This window comes from Amorphotheca resinae (assembly GCF_003019875.1).
Source record: "Amorphotheca resinae ATCC 22711 unplaced genomic scaffold M430scaffold_3, whole genome shotgun sequence".
Classification (NCBI taxonomy): Eukaryota; Fungi; Ascomycota; class Leotiomycetes; order Helotiales; family Amorphothecaceae; genus Amorphotheca; species Amorphotheca resinae.
This window is the reverse complement of record NW_020194473.1, coordinates 1539986-1561619: the sequence shown is the minus strand read 5'-3', so window position 1 is coordinate 1561619 and position 21634 is coordinate 1539986. Positions and strand designations below refer to the sequence as shown.

General features: G+C 50.8%; 7 protein-coding genes across 7 annotated transcripts; 3 read left to right on the top strand and 4 right to left on the bottom strand.

Annotated features, from left to right (window-relative positions):
- Window positions 1–834: 834 nt before the first annotated feature.
- M430DRAFT_26138 (hypothetical protein) lies at window positions 835–3710 on the bottom strand (the record flags this gene model as incomplete). The annotated part of the gene is made up of 2 exons (XM_024865353.1): window positions 835–3543; window positions 3639–3710. The coding sequence occupies 2 exons, from the start codon at window positions 3708–3710 to the stop codon at window positions 835–837; spliced, it is 2781 nt and encodes a 926-aa protein (XP_024723257.1).
- A 175-nt stretch (window positions 3711–3885) lies between these two features.
- Window positions 3886–5481, top strand: M430DRAFT_135918 (glycosyltransferase family 15 protein; the record flags this gene model as incomplete). Its single annotated transcript, XM_024862431.1, has 4 exons — window positions 3886–4287; window positions 4337–4597; window positions 4648–5266; window positions 5325–5481. The coding sequence occupies exons 1-4, from the start codon at window positions 4140–4142 to the stop codon at window positions 5479–5481; spliced, it is 1185 nt and encodes a 394-aa protein (XP_024723256.1). The 5' UTR covers window positions 3886–4139.
- A 1578-nt stretch (window positions 5482–7059) lies between these two features.
- On the bottom strand, window positions 7060–8440 carry M430DRAFT_273783 (hypothetical protein; the record flags this gene model as incomplete). Its single annotated transcript, XM_024865595.1, has 2 exons — window positions 7060–8229; window positions 8295–8440. The coding sequence occupies 2 exons, from the start codon at window positions 8438–8440 to the stop codon at window positions 7356–7358; spliced, it is 1020 nt and encodes a 339-aa protein (XP_024723255.1). The 3' UTR covers window positions 7060–7355.
- A 579-nt stretch (window positions 8441–9019) lies between these two features.
- Window positions 9020–13203, bottom strand: M430DRAFT_48798 (hypothetical protein; the record flags this gene model as incomplete). The annotated part of the gene is made up of 7 exons (XM_024868018.1): window positions 9020–9970; window positions 10033–11821; window positions 11880–11986; window positions 12040–12148; window positions 12204–12830; window positions 12898–13106; window positions 13165–13203. 7 exons carry the CDS (start codon window positions 13201–13203, stop codon window positions 9020–9022), a joined length of 3831 nt encoding a protein of 1276 aa, XP_024723254.1.
- A 616-nt stretch (window positions 13204–13819) lies between these two features.
- M430DRAFT_57020 (hypothetical protein) lies at window positions 13820–16227 on the top strand (the record flags this gene model as incomplete). Its single annotated transcript, XM_024868651.1, has 2 exons — window positions 13820–13900; window positions 13971–16227. The coding sequence occupies 2 exons, from the start codon at window positions 13820–13822 to the stop codon at window positions 15981–15983; spliced, it is 2094 nt and encodes a 697-aa protein (XP_024723253.1). The 3' UTR covers window positions 15984–16227.
- A 613-nt stretch (window positions 16228–16840) lies between these two features.
- On the top strand, window positions 16841–18519 carry M430DRAFT_97215 (hypothetical protein; the record flags this gene model as incomplete). The annotated part of the gene is made up of 4 exons (XM_024870016.1): window positions 16841–16911; window positions 16974–17650; window positions 17719–18136; window positions 18207–18519. 4 exons carry the CDS (start codon window positions 16841–16843, stop codon window positions 18517–18519), a joined length of 1479 nt encoding a protein of 492 aa, XP_024723252.1.
- Window positions 18520–18959: 440 nt separating this feature from the next.
- M430DRAFT_135906 (hypothetical protein) lies at window positions 18960–20811 on the bottom strand (the record flags this gene model as incomplete). Its single annotated transcript, XM_024862430.1, has 3 exons — window positions 18960–19380; window positions 19442–19822; window positions 19875–20811. 3 exons carry the CDS (start codon window positions 20809–20811, stop codon window positions 19151–19153), a joined length of 1548 nt encoding a protein of 515 aa, XP_024723251.1. The 3' UTR covers window positions 18960–19150.
- Between the last annotated feature and the right edge of the window lie 823 nt (window positions 20812–21634).

Below are 21634 nucleotides of genomic sequence, written 5' to 3'. Positions count from 1 at the left end.
CAAGGCCGGCGGAGATTCGCGCAGCGATAAGGGTATGACGATGCGATGAGAAGACAGAAGAGAGAAGATAGAAGGGAGAGAAAACAGAGAGAGAGAGAAGAGAGAGGGAGAGAGAAGAGGAGAGAGGGAGAGGAGGCAGAATCAGCAACAAGATGGAGGTTGAAGTAGAAATTCCCATTTTCCCATTATTGAGCTTCCTTGATAAGAGATAGCGGTGCTCGATGACAAAGCACCACGTTGGGGGGTCCATAAATAGAATATCTATGGCGGGCTAATCCGAACGGCTTTCTCTTGAGAGAGGGAGAAGAGCGGAAGGGCAATTGAAGTCAATTACTGCATCAAGAAACAAATCCAAAAAGAGGCTCAGAGACATGCGTGAGGCTCAGAACCTTAAATCTCACAGACGTCGGAGAAATTCCTTTTCCTTGGCCCCACGTGCGCCCGTTGTGATGTGATCGATGCACCGCGCGGATCTCTCGTGGCTATCACGCGATTCGCTTGGGCTTCTGCTCCACGACTCTTATTGATCTGGGACTTTTTCTTCTCTTCTTCTCTCATTCTCTCGTTCTCTCTCTATTCAATTGTCCCTGCTATTGACTTATACCTTTGAAAGCCCTGTGCCATAGCAGAGCATAAGTATGCCTGATCAGGAACGAGTCATGAAGAGAATGCACAGGACGATAGATAAGACGATACGAGCTGGAAGGGTGAGGGACTTCCCCACACCTGTCATCAAAGCTACTTTGTGTTATTATTGTACGTACATCCAAGGAGCCGCCGAAGATCCCTAATTCTTGATCCTCCTCTCTGCGCCTCGGGAATCATAAATATATCTCACCAGCGCCCTGTCCCAAACCCAGACTCCAGCATCTCAGCAAGGACATCCCAACACCGCGCCTGATCCGCCCCGCCCGCCCTGGCCACGCCTCTCAACCCATTCGTCACGAACCGGAGATGGGCATCCAAATCCCTCTTGATCTTCCTCAGTATCTCGGTATATGGCTCTTCTCCCTCATCGAGGTTCGAGGATAGGATCGAGAGGTCTACGTCTATCTCCTTCTCATCTTCGTCTTCATCCTCGCTGCTTTCTTCCATCTTCATATTCTTCTTTTTGCTTTGCGTTTTGAATGCGAATGGTGATTTTTGTTTCGGCTTCTGAGGCGTGTGGAGACCCAGAGATGCAAGGCTCACATCGAGCATCTCCCGCCTCTGTTCTTCCTCCTCGCGCTCCCGAACCACATTCACGGCTTGCGCGTCTTCGAGCTTGATCCCCAGATCGAGAATTTTGAGGATGGTCTTGTGGATTAGTTCTAGTTTGCTTCCTAGTAACGCCTGCTCCACTGTGGATTTTATATATGAGGAATGGACCCCGATCATGCTGTCTACGTCTGCAGCTTCTTTGAGTTGGGAGAGCATGGCTTGTGTGTTGGGTTCGACGACGAGGGAGGTAAGGTAGTAGTAGAGCGTGGAAGTGAACCACAGGAGGCGGCTACGGAGGGAGTAGTACAACACACCTTCATCGGCATGATTGGATTGGGAGGGACGAAATGTGACGAGGCGTTGCCGGGAGAGAACGTGGGACGTTCGCCGGATCTGCAGGAAGAAGGTAAAAATCCTTTGGTAAGAGGGTATTGTGGCTGGGGTGAGGATGATCTGGATGGGCCACGTAAGATGGAATTTCATCTCAATGGCGCCTAGAGTTTTAACGGATCTCCTGCACTTTGCGACGTCATGGTATTTCTGAGGGAGAGAGAGGATTGACGTTCGAAGCCGGTCGGGATTTATGGGCGAGAGGGAACCAAATGTGCTTTGCGCAAGCTCCGTAAGTGTGAAGCGGTCATTCCAGGATTCATCCAGGGTGTCAAGTTTGTCGAAGATGGAGTTGGTGAATGATGCCGCTGTGGTGCCGTCGGCCATGAAATAGAGATACGACAGAGCATCAAGTGAGGTGTGCAGACCACATGAGTCGAAAAGTGTCTTTCGGAGGGTGAGTGAGGCGTAGTGGTGTTTACTCTGAACCCAAGCATCAAATGCTACATCAAATAGCTCCGGGAACGACGCAAGCTGGAGTTCCGAAGGATTGCAAACAGTGTCAAAGTCTAGTCTAGGTTCGAGGGTAGTTCGAAAGGATTGTAATGTCTCAAACTGGTTCAGGTATTTGAGAACCACGACGCTCTTCCCAGTGGTGAAGATCCTGTTGGCTGCCGCATGAAGAAATCTTGGAGCATGGAGTACACCATTTTGAGTCTTACGGATCTTGTAGCGGGACTGCCAGACTGATGCCGGCTCGACCTCGCCGACCACTTCGGAAACAAAGAAGACCTTATCCGATTTCCCCAATTCTCCTTCTTCCATCCAAGTCCTGATTGGCCGTAGATATACCTCAAAACATTCAAAGAATATCTTCCCCATGAAAGCGTACATCTCGTCGTCCCCGGCCATTTGGGATGTGCAAGTCTCGTCATATAACATCTCCAGGTATCGAAAAGCGTGCGAATATGGCTCACTATCTAGTCGTTTGATGATATGTGATAATCGAATTAGGGGTCGTACACATGAAGTAACCTCTGTCTTCACACTGATAAGGCTGACAACAATATCCTCAGTGGGTGCCACGAACTGCTGCTGGATCTTGGACAATGAAGCCTCAAAAGCCCATACTCGTTCCGCAATGGAATTCTGTAGAACTTGCAGTAATGGGATGCTCTGTGGCCGTTTTGCCCAAGACCGTAGAATCATGAGAGCCGAACCTTGATCGGCAAAATCGTTCGCCAGCTGTTGGAATGCATCCATAGAAGCGTGCTTCAGAGCATACCTCTTGGCAGGCGTAACGACTGCTGGCTTCGCCGAATCCATTTCGAATAGAGAACTTGGAAACCCCGAGAGCATGAACAGGACTTCGCGGATCGCCTGAAGCTCCGTGATGTGCGTCTTTACTGTTTCGAGCTTAACTCCGTTGATACTAGGAGTCTTCTTCCAGAATTGAGCCTGCAACACTCTCTCCAATTCCTCCCTATCCAAAGTATCAACCAAGAGATCTTCAGGACGTCTACCAATCTCATCGTCAACACTTGACTTGATCGTAGTATCCGTCAAACTCGAGACCTCCGATCCGCTATCCTCAAACCCGCCATCCTCCTCATCCGAGCTCTCAGCACCAAAATCAACATTCTTCCATACGCTCTTCTCCCTCAGCAGCGGATCTTCCGCAACAAGATCCCTCCATTTCAAAGGCGGCCCCTTCTCCTCCTCTGGCTCTTTCAAAAAGTCAAGATCCTCAAGCCTTGATTTCGACACAGGTTGATCCGAAAGCTCAAGAAGTAGATGCAGAACTTCGGGCGTCCGTTTCCCTTCCCTTTTCGCCAACTCGTCGAGCCGTTCCCTCAGCGCATCCGCCAGCGGATCTTCATTGTAGACACGGAATTTCTCTTCCAGCCCATCGAGCTGGTGGGCAATATCAAATTGATCCGTCCGCGGGTAATTAGAATACCGGAGAGTTCGCAGAGCGGTTTCGCGATATAGATTGAATTTCGTGGGGTTGGGCTGCTCGGTGTTAGACCATGGGGGAGAAGGCACCGGAAAAACAATGCGCTCCAGGGCGGCGCGGGGGAGAGAATCAGATCTGCTTGTTCACTCACCTTCGGAGATGTTGAGGTGAGCAGGGTAACCAGCTCATCTGTTAATGCGCCGAGTCTTACAATATGCGCCATTGCGAGAAGTCCAGAGAGGTCCCGGGAACTTGAGGCTTCGAGGTCCAAATGGCAGACGCGCCGAGGGGAACGCGCCGGCGGATTAATATGGGACCGAAGCGAACGAGTCGTGCGAATCAGGGGTCCTACACCCCTGAATCAAATCTGGCTACTTCGAAAGACTCCGTCTGTTGGCATCTGAATGGGGGGCTCTCTCTGGTGTATAAATTACAACTTTTCATCAATACTACACTTGGGTGGCCCCATGTATTCGTCACATAGCAAGGTTGACAGCTGACAATTGCATTGTCGTTCACCAATCGTTTCTGCCTGAGGTTGAGACATCGTGGCTAGTGCCGAGCATTCAGGAGCAACAATACAGAGGCCAGGCTTCAGGCCCATTTCTCTCTTTTTTTTGAAGAGAGCACACAACACCACATCCATTCCAACATGGCCATAGCACGACCAATCCGAGTGCTGGGCCTGTTGGCTTTAGGCCTATGGATCTTCTTCTTCTACCAGGTCTTTGGACGGACCAGGTATCCAAAGGGTCCTGGGGATACGCTGGAGCACATGGACAGAGATCCAAATCTAGACCGTAAGCTCCCTCCTCTCCCTGCGCAGAGGTCTCCTGACACAATGTGAAGCCACGGGCGAACCTGAAGGGATTTTGCACAGAGTGGAAGAGGGATACGCGCCTGGTCCTGAGGGGACGGCGCGAATCAACGCTACCCTTTTATCATTGGTTCGAAACGAGGAAATCGACGGCATCGTCCAAGCAATGCAAGATCTCGAGCGAACCTGGAATTCGAAATTCAACTATCCATGGACTTTCTTCAACGACGTCCCTTTTACCGAAGAGTTCAAGCGCCGAACACAGGCACAGACAAAGGCGGAATGCAGATATGGTGAGGTTACGCGTACATCAACGTCGTGCCACAGCTAACACTGTCCCTAGAGTTAATACCTAAGGAACACTGGGCGATCCCCTCGTGGATCGATATGGAGCTTTTCGAAGAATCGGCCAAGATCCTCCAAGAAAACGACATTCAATACGGCAGCATGAAATCCTACCACCAAATGTGCCGATGGAACAGCGGCCTCTTCTACAAACACCCGGCACTCGAGCACATGCAGTATTACTGGCGCGTTGAGCCGAAGGTGCATTTCTTCTGCGACGTCGACTACGATGTCTTCCGGTACATGGCCGACCATAACAAGACCTACGGCTTCACCATCAATCTTTATGATGCACCGCAATCCATCCCACAACTTTGGCCCGAGACCATGAAATTTATAGCGCAACACTCGGAATATCTCCACGAGAACAACGCGATGAACTGGTTGACGGACAGCGACAGGAGGCCGGAACATAATTTGAAGGCCAACGGATATAGCACCTGCCATTTCTGGAGCAATTTCGAGATAGCGGATATGAATTTCTGGCGGAGTCAAGCGTATGAGGATTATTTCAATCATTTGGATCGTGCCGGTGGATTCTTTTATGAGCGATGGGGTGACGCGCCAGTTCATAGTATCGCGTTGGGCTTGTTCGAGGATGCGAGCAAGATCCATTGGTAAGCCCTCTCCATCTTCTGAGATGCAGGTACAATTAGATACTAACTTAATGGACAGGTTCCGTGATATCGGTTACCAGCACATCCCGTATTTCAACTGCCCGAACTCTCCAAAATGCAAAGGTTGTGTGACTGGGAGGTTTACAGATGGAGAGTCTTGGTTGCTAAAAGAGGACTGCCGACCGAATTGGTTCAAGTTTGTAGGAATGGGCTAAGCTGGACTGACAGGCTCTACTGTATTAACGTTTCTATCGATGACTGAAGCATGGAAAAGGCGTTCAAGGGCCTGGGAGTTGTAATAATACCGGTATCATTGTGTGAGTAAGGAGAAAAGAACGCCCGAAAACAAAGCATCAGGCGATGCTTCTCTTGATCGTTCCTGGCTTCGCCCACGTGACCACGGCGCTGCCGCCCTTCCAGTTCCAACAAGTTGCAGACCAAATCTCAGCAGGACTCGTTACAGAACGAGGTGAATTACGCATCTTTGCCTCGTACTTGGCCCTCAGACTTCGACGCAACTTGAGGCCAGCGGTAGAAAGACAACTTTGGTTTTGGTTCCTGGATGTCAAAGCCATCACTATCCACCACTACTGATGAAGTTACAAGCCATAGTTTCAATCATTAGAACAATTTCAGTTAGTACATGTTCTGTGAGTTCTTTATGTTGTTTCTCATAGACAAGAAGCTTATTCAAGTCTGGTTCCAGTCTGAATCCGGATCGCACAGAGAGGCATGACGACCTGGACTCTGGTTCGAGACTCGGTCTTATAATCTGAATGCCCTCCTCTGGACGAGCAAATTGTCTGTATGGGATAGGCAATGCCGGATGGATTGCTTAGGCTCATTCAATAGGGAGTGTTTGGGACAGCGATTACTTCTCGAACATGAATGATACCCCTTCCTGTCTTTTTCAGCGTCGCCATCCCCAACTCCTACAGTTCCCTTCATTGTCCTTAGACTGGCTCTGTCACTGTTCACATGCCCTAATGCTTACGATCTCGAGATTCCTACATTTGCAATGTTATCAGATTGTCCTGGTCATTCTTGTTCTAGTCTACATAAAGAATTGGAGCCGTCATTGCAGCCTACATAGCGAAAGGTCTCTTCCTCGGTCGTCTCAAAGGTGGAATAGCTCTTTATCCCCATATTAGCTATGCACAAGGTATTATTCCCGAGATGCTGTTAACGAGTCTATTGTTAGTCTTCACTATCTTTATGCTGGCAGCGGGTAAGAACGATGGTATAATCTTAGCACCCATTCGCATCGGACCCTCTTTCTTCGTTGCGCAACTCATTGGTTAGCTTCGATTCATTCCAGATGCAAAGCAATAGTGCTAATATTTAGGGACCGGCTGTTCTTTGACACTCTCGCTCCCGCCATCGCAACTCGCGACTTTCCGCACGAACATTAGATTTATCGGGTCGGACCAATATGTGGATCGCTCTTTGCCGTCTGGCTGTTTAAGTCTATCAAATCTTTGGGGCAGAGGATGCGGATGAGTGGCTCATAACTACGACAGAATATAATGCTCGAGCAGCCGAACCCCTTTCGGTCCCTTTGACAACTGTGAAGAGTAGAACATAGCTCCCAGCCTCACCACGGACATCATGCCCGAAAACTCCAGCACCAAAAAAGGGCGATGGGTCACAATTTCCTATTGATAAGTCCGATCACGACTGAGGTGAGCATCAATCTTCTGCCACCCGTTTTGAGCAGTTCGTCAATGCGAGACATCAAGGCTCGCTGCGCCCATAAGGAACGTGGATATATCTGAGGAAAAGGTTCGGCAGAAGCTGTGCAATCACTCCGAATGAACAGGCAAACTCATTGGGGTATCGCCGAAGTCAGACGAGGGTACTCCTACTTTGGCTATGAGAAAAGGATAAGCAAGCATGTTTGGCTTATAGAGGACTCTAAAAAGGGAGGCTGTATATACTGGAGCCCCCACCCCCCTAACTAACCGAAGCCCCTGAAATCGTGGATCCACACTTGGACTCCCCAGATTCCTACAGCCTCACTCATATCTACATCAATTCATCTCCCCCTCAAAACCCCAGGAACACGAATTATTGAAAACCCGTACCATGTTCATGGCGGCGGGCTTATATCCAAACCTTCCACCGTCATCTTAAATGCATCGTTCCGTGAATAGCTCCCTGCTAGATCAAGGTCAAATCGGCCCCTCTCACAATCCTCAAAGTCCAACTCGGCCATGAGAATGCCATCTTCCACACCCTTCAAGGGCCCCGCCAGTATATCGCCCATGGGGTTGATAATGCATGAGCCTCCTTGGCTCACAAACTCTTCATCATCTGCCGTCGTCGTGCTAGACTCGCCCCGCACCCACGATGGTAAATGCTTGCGCCGCAGACACTGGTTTGCGCTGAGGACAAAGCAGCGTCCTTCATGGGCGATGGTTCGCATGAGTGCTGGCCAAATATCCCTACCATCAGCCGTGGGCGCCAGGTACAGATTGACATTCTGTGAGTAGAGGCTCATCTTGAGGAGGGGCATGAAGTTCTCCCAGCATATTGCAGCGGCAAGAGTGAGCTTCACGCCCGCGATTGTGGTGCTGATAGCTTTCAGTGTTGCCGGAGATCCCTGGGCCCATATCAATCGCTCACTGCCCGTTGGCATGACCTTCCTTCTCTTACCAACCATGCCCTCCCTCGGACAAACATAGACCACCGAGCAGTACAAGCTCCCACCCGCTCGTTCCACGATCCCTGTCACCACGAAGACCCCCGTCTTCCTGGCTATTTCTTCGAGTGCTTCTCTCGTTCCATCGCCTCTATACTTACTGCCCTTCGCAACGGGAAGCTTCTTCTGCACCCAGTCATCTCCCGCTCCGGCAGGCGTATCTCCCAGATCCACAGCGCCGTGGAAATACTGCAGGAATTGTTCCCGGCCTTCTGGAGAGCGCCTCCCCACTGCTGCGCCAAACGCGCACGTTCGCGGGTATCTTTGATAATATTTCCCGTCAGTAACTTTCTTGCCAGATTTCAGGATAGCCAGCCATTTAATTACCCTCCAAAATAAGCTTCCGGAAAGAGGATCAGATGGACGCCTGCCTTTGCAGCGTTAGTCACGGTTGTGGCAAGCGCGGCGAGTGTTTCGCTGGTTGAAGACTGGGTGTGGCATTGGGCGACGGCAAGCTTGAGCTTTTGTGGCATGATGGATTTGGATAAGGATGAACTCCTGTAAGAATAATTCTAATAGAATACTAACAGGAGGGCAGATGGATAGGTAAGGTAGGGAAAGATAGAAGAAGCCTCCTAAGGTAATGTGGCTGTATGCTTAGCCTGGAAATTGGTGTCTTTGTCTTTGTTAAAGCTGAACACACGGGGAGAGGGGAATCCTCCTCCTACTTATACCCATTTTGCTCCGGGACCGCACCCCGGGACCCACTCCTATCGGCCTACTTATCTATTCCTAAAGCACGGAAATGCAGATAGATAGATTGATATTGATGAAGGTATCATTCGCTCTACCAATGGTGGCAAGGGAGGTGGAGAATTGAATACTGCAACCGTCTGACGAGGGCCGACAAGGGAGCTCGCAATTATATTATCACTATGCGTATGAGTTCACTGGGAAGCGGTGCTATAAGCACCCATTGCTATTATTTACTGCTGAAGCTCGTCGACGACGACTACAGACTAACTCTATAGTTCTCTATCTGGTGAAACTAATACCTCGCGAAGTGTTACAAAGAGGCCCTTCTATAACCTACAAGCCCGTCCACGATCCATCTAGACAGGCGTGCCCCAACCCCCTCCACCTGGTGTGTGAACAATAAACTGATCACCTTTCTGCATCTTAACCACTCCCCTGGGCCCCAAACTGAGCACTCGTCCACCCTTCCCCTCCGCGCCAGCCCGTCTGACGAGATTTTGACCAACTTGGCCATCAAAGCCACCATTGAGCCCATATGGCCTCGTCACTCTGCGCTCCGAGATCATGGAGAAGGTCATGGGCTCTCTGGCTTCCACCACACGGGTTACCCCCAGCCCTCCGGGGTGCAGACCACGCCCGCCTGATCCCTGGCGCAGCGTGAACTCGCGCAAGATGATGGGATAGCGCTTCTCGAGGATCTCGAGGTCCGAAATGCGAGTGTTGGTCATGTGGGAATGGACCGCGCTGGCACCGTCCCAGGTCGGCCCTGCACCCGCACCGCCGCAGACTGTTTCGCCATAGGCAAAGCTGTAGCCCTTCCCGGGTGTGGCATCACGGCCGCCAAAGAAGCTCATACTGTTCATGCACCCTTGACTTGCGGCGCAGGCCCCGAAAGCACGCAGAATCACGTCGACAACACGTTGGCTGGTCTGGGTGTTGCCTGCGTAGACGGCGGCATCGGTTGAGGGGTTTAGTATAGTACCTTCCGGATTGATAACGCGAATTGAGGCTAGACAACCTTGGTTGAGAGGGATATCGTCATTGATGAGGCAGCGAAGACAGTAGATGATGGCCGAGAGGCAGACGCTCTTGGGGGCGTTGAGGTTCGTCAAATTTTCTGGACCGGTGCCAGTAAAGTCAAAGTCTGCACTGCCATCTTCGTGAATGCTGATCTCAACTTGAATAGGGGTTCCGTTGTCCAAGTAATCCACTGCTTTGAGAGTCCTTCCCGGTGCCGATTTGGCTGTCTGCTTCAGGAAGTTGCGAACGGCCATCTCAGCCGTTTTCCGGATAGCATGCATATAGTACTGTGGGAAGTTGTCGTTAGATTCAGTAGCCAGAAAATTTGTTAATTGATGTTGTCACTCACCTGTACAACCTCCTGTCCATAATACTCGAACAGATCCTCGATAAGCAGGGCACCTTTGGCGTTAGCAGCTACTTGTGCTTTCAGATCTGAAAGATTATCTTTGATGTTCATGCTGCCTACGCAGTCAGGGTATTGTGCCGGCTCCTCGACTAAGATCTTGGTGATGCCCTCCTCATCCATTACTCCGTTGGATACGAGCTTGAAGGAAATGATAGATGCGCCCTCTTGCCAAATTTCAGTCGCGTTTGCGTTTCCAGAAATGCCGCCGAAGCCACCAATGTCTCGATGATGTCCCCTTGATGCTGTGTAGAATATGATTTCCCCCTTCGGACTGAAGACGGGAGTGATCACTGTGATATCGGGAAGATGGGTACCACCAGCAATAGGATGATTGGACACAAGAACATCACCCGGTTTGAGTGTCGCCCCATGCTTGTCATGCTGATACTTGACCGCGTACTGCATGCTTCCAAGGTGAACAGGGATGTGAGGTGCATTGGCTACTAAACCACCATCCGGGCCAAAGATAGCACAAGAAAAGTCAAGTCTTTCCTTGATATTAATACTCACTGCCGTCTTCTGTAGCGTGTTTCCCATCTGCTCAGCAATTGACATAAACCGATGGCTGAAGATAGAAAGCTGAATTGGATCCGGTATGGTAGGGGTTGTCGTGAGGGCAGTCTTCAGGCTCCTCTCCACCCCTACTTGGAGGATGACGTGGTGCTCAAGCACTCTTGCTGATGATGTCGGTGTAACAACAATAGTCTGAGTCTTGTCGATGATTATTGCCGGGCCACGAACATGGTTTCCAGGTGTAAGGTCTGACAGCTTGAAAACTTGGGTATCCCGCCATCCACCATCACTGAAATATGTCTTCACGAGCTCGTTGGAGCTTTGTAGAGGAACCTCTTGCTGATTTGCCAAGTCCTCAAAAATGTTTCCCATCTGTCGCTCATTTTCCCTAGCCACGGCACGCACTCGAATGTCGTCGATATGAATATTCTTGTTGGGAAAGAGGAATGTGAATTCTCGTTTGTGTTTGGTTTCAAAAGCAGTCTTGAAATCGCCGTCCTCTGGCTGGCGAATCATCATCTGTGTGTCGCTTCCGTCATAACGGAGATTGAGGAAGAGTTGCATCTCAATGTCTTGATCCCGGGAAACACCTTGGTTGAAAAGCTCTTCCGCAGCTCGGCTTTGAAGTTTCTGAAACCTGGCTGATACTTCACTCGTTGTTTCCGGACATAGGATGAGTGATGCTGGCTCCTGGACTTCTTGAACTAAACTGGCTAATGCCATACCATATGCCGATAGAATACTAGAGTATCTATGCATGACAACAGTATGGATACCTAGTTTGTCAGCAATTGAGCATGCGTGCTGTCCACCTGCTCCCCCAAACACCGCCAGTCTATGAGCGGAAACATCAAATCCCTTTGCTTCAGTCAAGGCCCTAATAGGACGGCACATGGCCTCATTTGCCACGCCCAGGAACCCGAGAGCCACTTCTTCAGGAGTCATGTTACCTCCGGTCTCGTCATTGATTTGTTGTGTTAGGGCAATGAATTTCTTTTTAGTAACCTCATAGTCCAGGGGAAGATCTTCAGTGGGACCGAAGATCGAAGGGAAGTATTCGGGTAGAAGTCGATGGAGGAAGAGGTTAGCATCTGTTACTGTCAATGGGCCCCCTTTTCGGTAGCATGCAGGGCCGGGATGAGCGCCTGCGCTTTCGGGTCCCACGGCGAACAGGCCATTTTTGAAAGCAAGGATGCTACCACCGCCTGCAGCAACGCTTCACAACAGAATATAGTGAGCATATATATCAGAGGGCAAGTAGTGATGTGACTTACGTATTGATGTCTAGCTGAGGAGATTGAATAGTGACGCCAGCAGTGGTGGTTTCAAACACATGTTCGAAAGCGCCACCGTAGCGACTGACGTCTGTTGATGTTCCGCCCTGATAAGGAGCTTGGGTTAGCAGGATTTTATATGATGAACCGCCTTACTCACCATGTCAAATCCAATCACCGGGACACCATCATCGTCGTGATAACTAGTTCTGGCATAGCCGACAACCCCCCCAGCCGGTCCAGACAGGATTGCCCGCAGTCCAGAGAACCTGTGCAGTAAGTTTAGCCCCCATTAGAGATTAACACGCCCAATTGAGTTCTTACCGATCAATGCTGCTTAGACCGCCATCACTCTGCATGAGCTCGCATCTTGTCTTCTGCAAGTCGTCTGCAAATCCTTTTCTGAAGCCCTGGATGTACTTCTTGATCTCTGGAGTGAGGTAGGCATCGGCGGTGGCGCTCATACCACGTGACACGAGTTTGATCATGGGAATCAGTGTCGATGACACAGATATACTTGTGAAGCCTTCCTTTGCGGCAAGGTCTCTGACAGCTTCTTCGTGGTCTGGGAAACTGTAACTGTGCGCAAGGCAGATGCAAATGCTACGGTAACCTTTGGCATAGAGCTCCTTCAGCGACTGCGCAGTCTTCTCAACATTGAGGGGCGTGAGTATGCGGACCACATCTCCACTTTTGCCTACTCTCAGAGCAGGATCTGAAGCTACGTCAAAGGAACCCGCTGGCAACGGGTCCTTAGTTGAATCTTCCATCGTGACACGTTCCTCGACTTCCACCACCTCGGAGTAAAGAACATCCGGTTTAGAAATGGCAAGGTCGAATAACTTCGGTCTTGCCTGGTAGCCAATTGCAAGAAGATCCTTGAATCCTTGTGTAATCAAGAGTGCGGAAGGTTCGCCTTTTCTCTCAAGTAGGGCGTTTGTAGCAACGGTCCTAGAGCACTCAGTCTGAGAAAAGTCCAGCGAAAAGGAAAAAAAGCACCGAGGTGCTCCAGACTTACGTTCCCATGCGGATTATTCCAATCCGAGAGGTATCAAGTCTCCCCTTCCGGGGAATTGGCGTCCCTGTGAAGATCTCAAGGATCCGCCGAATGCCTTCAGTCGGAGCATCTTCATAATTTGACGGGTCAACCGACAGAAGCTTGACGACGATCTCGTCGCCGCTCTCTCGTTCAGGGATACCAATGCAGTCCGTGAAGGTACCACCGCGCTACCATTAATATAAACGTTAGAGACGAGCATCAGGGAGGGGCGGGAAGAGTGCTCACATCGATGAAGATGTCGATCTTTGGAAGACGAGAAGGCATTTGTCGAAGAGAATGGATGATGCAAGTACCTGAAGGTTGGAGAAGTTGACAGACGTGCAATGCGGCTTATAGGCAGTGGAAAGAGTGGCTGCACGTCAACGTTATAGATGACAAAGATGTGGATATATGCGTCCTTCTGTGGCTCGATCCATGGCCCTATTGTTCCGGGAGAGGAACGCAGCGGGGCCACTATCCATCTCCACAGGCCGATACAAAGTCGATTGCGGTGCTCCCGAAGTTGATTGCGGTGCTCTCAATGCAAGCGGAGAATCTTCCGTCGGCGTTCTGGTCATCGGAGAAGTGCGAAAGCGGTTGAAACGCGTCGGCCGTGATAAGCTTAAACGTGACAAGGATCCCGGGTGATAATAAGGTACCCGATCCCGAAAGTGCTAACCGCAATAGGACTAGGAAATTCGCTCTCCACTCCCCCACTTCTCCCCCCTTGCCGGTGCTGATAGATAGCCGAGCCTTGATAGCAGTAGCGGTATTTCAGAGCAATCAACCAACGGTCGACTTTTTCCCAACCCGTATTTATCCACTCTACATTGTCCTTCCGATCCGACTCCGTCGGTGCCTTTTGCGAAGCATGCAAGTAGACAATTGTCAACAATCAACAATGGCCGAAGTGGCTCCCTCGGTGCCGAGACTTAGCAGAAGCGCAAACGCGTGCCAGAGGTGTCGTCGGCGCAAGCAGAAGGTAGGGCACCCATCTCGCTCTTGGTTGTCAGGAAGTATGATTGCTGACGCACTGGGCTTCCCTTCGCCAGTGTGACTTGCGTCTTCCCAAGTGCACGAGCTGTCATACGGCCGGCGTTCCTTGTATGACTTATTCTCCCGGCAAACAGTCCGAAGTCCAGAGAAACTATGTCTCCAACCTCGAGAAACAGGTTGAACGGCTAAAGGCCGAAGTAGAAGAGCTTAGAAGGGAAGGCCCGAGGAGCAACGATGCCTCACCGAGCGAGTATCCTCGCCAAAGGATAGGGGTGCAATCAAGCGAGCAGGGAGAGAGTCCTGACGGAATGCTAAATCCTGACCGGCAGGAACTGAACTCCGATCCCAGAGATCTCGTCAGGACCATTGGGTTGGTGGCGCTAGAAAGCACCAGCGAGCCACGTTTCATGGGAACCAGCAGCGGGCTTAGTTTCGCGAAGATGGTAATGGGGGCGATCAGATGCGAGCAACCCGCTCCTCCCCCCACGAGCGGAGCGCATGAGCCGATCCAGCATTCTGCTACTACTCCAGGAATAACTTCGTCTTTGCCCCCTCGCCACGTGGCTGATCACATCGTTGAAGTCTACTACCAGCACCGAACCCCGCATTTCGCTATCCTGGAACGTCACCAGGTTGAACGGGCAGTTGACAATGTATACAAGAATGGCTTTTCGGAAGTGCATGATTCACGCACACGCATCAGTGTAGAGAAAGATCTCTTTACAACATATATGATCCTCGCGACTGGCTTGTGCGGGATTGCTAAAGACGAGAATAGTCGGCCGATGCAAAGTGAAGGTTGTTTCAACTCGGCTATGAGATCGCTTGACGCAGTTTTTGTCTACCCCAGGAGTGATCTGCAGACCCTTGGTGCAATCTTGTTATTGTGTCAGTACGTGACATTGTGTCCGTCCAAAGGCAACCTGTGGCAGCTTAGTGGGACCGCTCTGAGACTGTGCATCGAGATGGGCTTGCACTGGGAAGCAGGGTCTGCCTCCAAATTCGACCCAGTAGTACAAGACGAAAGAAGACGGCTGTTTTGGGCGAGTTACAACTTCGACAGAGCGCTTGTTATAACACTTGGGAGGCCGTTTGGCATCATCGACCAAAGTATCAATACCGGCCTTCCCGATCCTTGGCTCAATGTGACGAACCGTCAAGAGCCACGCAATCCGGCGGGGTTCGACGAGATCGATATCCATCATAAACGTGCCGCCAACCACCTCACTGCGCTCTACAAGCTACAGTCCGAAATCAAACAAGTCTGTTACCAGCAGATGAAAGGCGCAAGCCTGGCATTTCCACTACCAGACTACAACCTCTGGATAAGAGACATTCATCCCAGGCTAGAGCAATGGAAGGCCAACACACCCCCACTTGATAAAGCGCATCCTCAGAGCATATTTGCCTCTCAGCACTGGTGGGACGCAATGTACAGCAGTGCACTTTTATTGCTATATCGACCTAATCCACTCGTCCCATGTCTAACACCGTCATCGCTAAATATCTGCTTTGAGGTGTCCTGCAGTATTATCACCAGTATTAAAATGCTATATCGCGAGCAGAGAATTGAGACCCCGTGGACCTGGGTTCACCGACTAATTCTTGCCGGGCTGACCATGGTGTACTGTGTCTGGCACTCGGATGAAGTCCTCAATCGGATTTCATTTCAAGATCTGATGGACACGACACAGCGGTGCAGCAGTGTTCTCGCTGCTCTGGCGGAGCGCTTCCCTGGCGCTGCCGGATGCAGAGATGCGTTTGAGATGCTGTCCGTCACAACGCTCAAATGGTTCGTCGCCAAGGATTCCCATGTGATGCACCAAGAGGAATCGTCTTTCAGCAGGTTTCTGCAGACGATACAGCAACAGGCAGATAGTTCTGCGGGTATGAATACGCGAACGTCGCGCCCTCAAGAGGACGATTCGATGTTACTCCTCCCCGAGGATCCGCTGGAATTCGGAGAGTCCCTGGCATCTGCTGCACAGTGGCCACCACTTCGTAGAGATTATGATTGGGCCCTGGAATCAATGTTTGACGACCTTCCGGACTTCACTTTCAGTCGTTGATGGGCATTCAAGCACCGACATTTGGCTTTCACTAATATGTTTGAAAATCCCACGTAGACTTTCGTGGGCAGGATAGTCACTGTGATGACAGACTGACTTATATAAATCCAGGCGCAAAGAATCGGTTGGCTTTTCGTCCTCAGGCGTCTGGTTGTAGCGTAGACATGGCGTTTAGGGTTGGGTATGGAGGTGACTGCCATAATGAATTGGATGACTATTTAATCAAGTCTTGACTATTTTCCGGATAAACAGATACGGCTGTGCTGATTCTGGGTCTACTGTAACAGCGTACAGGCAGAGACGGGTCTTTGAACTTGGTCTTTTCACGGGATGCAATGCGTACTGAACACAGCGTATCGCAGCATAGTCCCGCGTCACCTCCCCTCTTTCTGGTGGTTCCGTGAGGGCATTCCCAAGTCTCATAGAGCCCCGAGAAATGGCCGCGTCAGGCCGTTGCCTGACGATTAGTTGTTCTTTGCAATGCGGCTTTCGAAAGATGGGGTTTGCCAACATGGTTTACCTTTTATTACACTATTGCATGACATACCAAAAATCCAGTCGGCTCTACCTTCGCTTCGGGAATGGCCGTCGGACAATCGTCCGAAACAGCCGCCTCCTATCTACTATCGGAACATTACTATCGCCGCCTGGATGTTCGACTCCCATCATCGTGCCCGTTGATCGCGCAACTCAATCATAATGCTCGGACCCTGGGGTAAGCCCCAGCAGAGTTATCAGATAAATACAAAACAGGCCAACTGAGAGCCCTGCCCGCAATGCCACCCGCAAAGTGAGGTTTGGCTTTTTGAACCCCAGCTATAAGCCCCGAAGAGGATTACAATTGCGCCAAGGCCATCATGCCTCCCACTACGCTCTCGAAAGACTCGAGCATTGCTATTGTCGGAGCTGGTGTGTTTGGATTGTCCACGTCAGGAACCCTCTCTCTCCTGGCTCCCCCAATGCTGCCTTACTAACTGCACATTCCAACAGATCCCTACACCTCGCCGCCGCGGGATACAAGAACGTTACTGTCTTCGATTACCAACCGTATGAGCAAAATGCCTATTCAACCACGGACGGCGCCGATGCCGCCTCCGCCGATCTCAACAAGGTCATGCGCCTGAGCTACGGCGAGGAGGTCCTGTACCAGCGCCTCGCTTTCGAGGCTCTGCCGATCTGGGAGGCGTGGAATCGAGAGCTGGCCGCGACGCCGACGCACAAGTTGCCCAAAGGCTTGAAGCAAGGGGACAAGATCTGGAACAATTGCGGTTTTCTGCGGCTCAGTGCGGATGGGAAACTGTCGGAGCACGAGAAGTCGACGCTTGCGAATCTGACCGCCGATGGGCTGCGAGACACGCAGTATATTATTGGTGATCCCCGGGACGAGGCGAGAGCGAAAGCAAACGGTTGGCACCGGAAGTTTGATGCGCTGAAGCGGAAAGAACGCGGGCAGAACCTAGTCGGCGTGCTTGATACCACTGCTGGCTTTGTGGAGGCCAGCAAGGCGTGTCTATGGACGTTGTACCTCGCCCGCAAGGCCGGCGTCAAGTTTGTGCTGGGGAATGAGGTAGGCAGGGTTGATTGCTTTCTCAAGGAGAGAGGGCGTACGGTGGGTATAAAGACTGCAGACGGGCTCGAACATAAAGCCGACCTTGTAATCCTTGCCGGTAAGTTAAGGCGATGCTCCGGGTACTCCCTACTCAATTTCTGTCGTTGCTCATTTAACCCTGCACAGCTGGAGGCTGGACTCCCTCTTTGTTTCCACCCGTGGCGCCGCTCCTGGAAACCACTGCTGGCAGCGTCATCTACATACAACTCCCACCGCAGCATGAGCGTCCCGATCTATGGGAGCGGTTCAGCAGCGAGAAGTTCCCCGTTTACGCGTGGGGCGGATGGTCCAAGGGTTCCGGGATCGGGGGATTCCCGCGCACCGAAACTGGGATCATGAAGATCGGATTCCGTGGGAAGAAATACACGAATTATGCGACGATCGAGCGAGACGGACAGAGGCATCGACTCAGCGTGCCCAAGACGAGGTATACCCCGGAGACCGAGACGCGGATTACGAAGGAGGCGGTCGACACATTGAAAGCATTCATCAAAGAGAACCTGCCTGAACTCACAGCATTCGGGATCTCAGGTTGTAGAAACTGGTACGTATCACCTATTACCTACCATCATCAGAACGCTAGATAGTGCCATTCGAGACTAATTTCCGAATAGCTGGTATACCGATAGTCTAGACAACAGCTTCCTGATCGACCGGGTGCCTTCAGATCCCGGCCTCATGATCTGTTCAGGCGGCTCTGGGCACGGTTTCAAATTCCTCCCTATTCTTGGCCGCGAGGTGCTAGCAATCATCGAAAACCCCAATAACAAAAACGCGTACGGCCGCCTGTGGCAGTGGCGCACGAAAGACAGCGGGCCTAAAAATGGCTTGGAGGATGGAGAGGCGGGCCCACGGGTCTTGAATAAACAGGTTATGACGACGGCTAAGGATTTTAAATTTTCTGAAATAGAGAAAGCACGTCTTTAGATGGCGTACCTTTGAAAGTAGAAGTTGTTTAATATAACAAGATTAAAAGTTGTCCCTAGGTACCTAATGACTTTCTATCACTATTGTTTGCTAGACACCTACCTATGCCTGATTGATTGAATAGCCATTAGAATATATGAGAAGAATATCGGAATTTGAAATGGTTGACCATTCATTCTCCAACTCTCTTCAAAGTACTGCCGCAAACTATGAACTTGACTGGGACATTATATCTGGAGAAACATTGCATTTATAGAGCTTCATTGAGAAATCACTAGAACTTATTGGAGTTATATCACTAACAAACTTCTGACTTATCTTACTTACCTCCTACCTTGGGGTAGTCCTGATGTCACGTGATTGAAAACCGTACCTAGGTAGGTAGTTTTCTATACTAGGTATATAGCTAAAGTTAATTTAACTAGGTCAAATTGCCAAATGTGTGATGAAACTTAATCCAGAAATATAATGTTGGGTTTGTACTATTCTGCGGGAGGCACTGGTCGAAAGCATCTAACCACTCCTCCAAGATCACGCATACTCCAATCTTCCAAAGTTTGTAACTAACACCCCAACGAAGCACCTCTTCAATTAAACTCTCAGTTAAGACACAAAATTCCTGTCATCGGGACTAATAGGTGTAGCGGAATGACTTCTTCTCTTGGTCAGTCAGATCAGAGAAGGCTTCGGCTTCCTTAGCCTGCCCGTCGATATCCATCGCCGCATCTCTTCGCTTGTTTTCCCACCAGCATAAGAAGCCGTAGCCAGAGATTGCAAACATGGACAGGACGAGACAGGCGAGTAGGCCTTGGTAGCCGTGGGAGTAGTCTGGAGCATCGGCGGCTCGAAAAGCTTGCGGGCCTAGAGCAGAAATTTAGTCAAACGGTCTGAAGATGATTGGAAGGGGGAGAAAAGAGCGTACCGAGGATGTTGCCCAGACAGTAGGCCACGAAGAATACAGCGTTCATGGTCACCTTCTTCGAATGCCCAGATGTATTCGCTAGTGGCAGAGAAGTGGAAATGGCGTAAGGGCCCCAGTACGTGTAGAAGACGTAGTAGGCGGCCAGGAGACCGTGCTTGTTGCTCCGGGGCAACTTCCACATGAGGATGGCACAGACGATCGTGATGACATTTGCGACAGCGATGATAGCACACCGGCAATTTTTGATCTTCCCAGTGGGGTACGCCATCATCCAGCTCCAAACCGTGGCAATAACCCCGGTAGGAATACCGAGAAGGGTAGTGATCAAGGGGGTGTAGCCCAACCCAGAAACAATAATACCGGCGAAGGTTATGAGGCCACCTGGAGAAAGATTAGAACGTGCGGCTTGGAAGAAGATTAACGAGACTCTCACCGTTGGGAATATTTTGGGCGCATGCAAAGATGGCGATTAACCAAGTTTTTGGATCAGTCAAACACTCGCGTACTTGGTACCATTTGATCTTCTTGTCCTCGACACCAGTGTTGTTCCCTTTGACACGCTCTATTGCTACATACTTTTCCCGGTCGGACAAGTACCAGCACTTCAATGGCGAGTCCGGAAGCAAGAACCATAACACAACGGCCCAAAGCAGTGAAAAGGCTCCCAGCACGATGAAAAGGAGCCGCCATGGGTGGATAGCAGTGTGCGTGTTCCCAATACCGTAACTCACGATTCCCGAGAAGATAGACGAGAACTGCGAGAACCAGCATGCGATACGGATTGGGTGTTCCTCGGTTCTCCACCACATCACGGTGACAATGGTCGCGGTGGGGAAAATGACTGATTCAAACATGCCCATGAAGAAACGGACCGCAAGGAGGCCGCCGTAATTCTGGGCCGCAGCAGTGCACATCAGGAGAACCGACCAGGCAAAGACTGTGAGGGCAAAGAATTTGCCCACAGGCAGACGCTGAATGAGAATCGCGGCAGGGAACTCGAACGCCAGATAGCCAAAGTAAAAGATCGAGCCGACCCAGTTGAACTCGTTGCCCCCGAGGTGGGCATCGGTCCGCATGCCGTAGATGGCCGCATTTGAGATGATGACCTTGTCGACAGCGCCGACGATCGTGGTGACCCATAACAGAGGGAGGATCGTCAGATCGATCTTCCAGAGCAGCTTGCGATATTCCTTTGCGGAGATGGGCTCGGCCAGTATGGCCGGGTCGAGGGTAGCCAAGAAGGTGGCAGCAACATCGACGTCGTTGCCCGCGTTGGTGGGGAGCCCATCATCAGTGCTCTTACTGTCACCAATCTCTACTGAAGACCGCGCAACAACAACATCGTCGACAGGAACCTTTTCCGAAGCCATGAGCGGCAGCGAGACGAGTCACTTCAGGTTCAGGTTCAGTTGAGCGCCGAAGGGAGGGAGGGGATGGAGGGTCTATGTACAGAACACGCGTCAACTCGCGGTATCTGATGGCATGGCCCTCGACTGCGGGAGTCGATATCGATATCGCGAGAACAAAGCGAGGTTCATGGTTATTAGTTGAAAGGGCCAAGGGGGTCAATTGAGGGTGGATCGAGATATCAAGATATCAAGATAGGTCGAGATAGATACTAAACAGATAGAGAGACGTCGGGGTCTTGGCCGAGACGGTCGAGAAGCGGACCCGATGCCGATCGGACGTCTTGCCGACGGGGTCAACAACAGGCATGGCTCGACTCTCGCATATCCACCAATGAACGATTAATAGCATTGTTCCTCCTCCTGATCGGAAAGCAATCTATATGCGGGCAGGTGCCAAGAGGAGATGAACTTCATTTAGAGCAATGTTTCTGCATTCGATTGCATTCCCCAAACTGCCTTCTCCGCATTGTCAATTTCCACCTATGGGGCCCTTCCCCGCTCCCCTTTTCTTTTACCCCTTTTATAAGCGAGGAAATTATCGCACGGGCCACACCAGGGGCTTTACACCAGCCAACCGTAATCAGCAACACATCGACTCAACACTACTTTGGACATGACTGTTTTCGACGAGATAGCCGAGACCGACGGCGATAATGAGTGGAAGGCTTGGTTGGAGAAGGTCTTCGCCTTAAGGGATGAAATAGTAACCTTTGTTGCGGGTCGCCGGGAAGGAGGTAAAGCCGGAGAGTTTGTTCGCTATCTGTTGGAAACTGGGAATGTCACG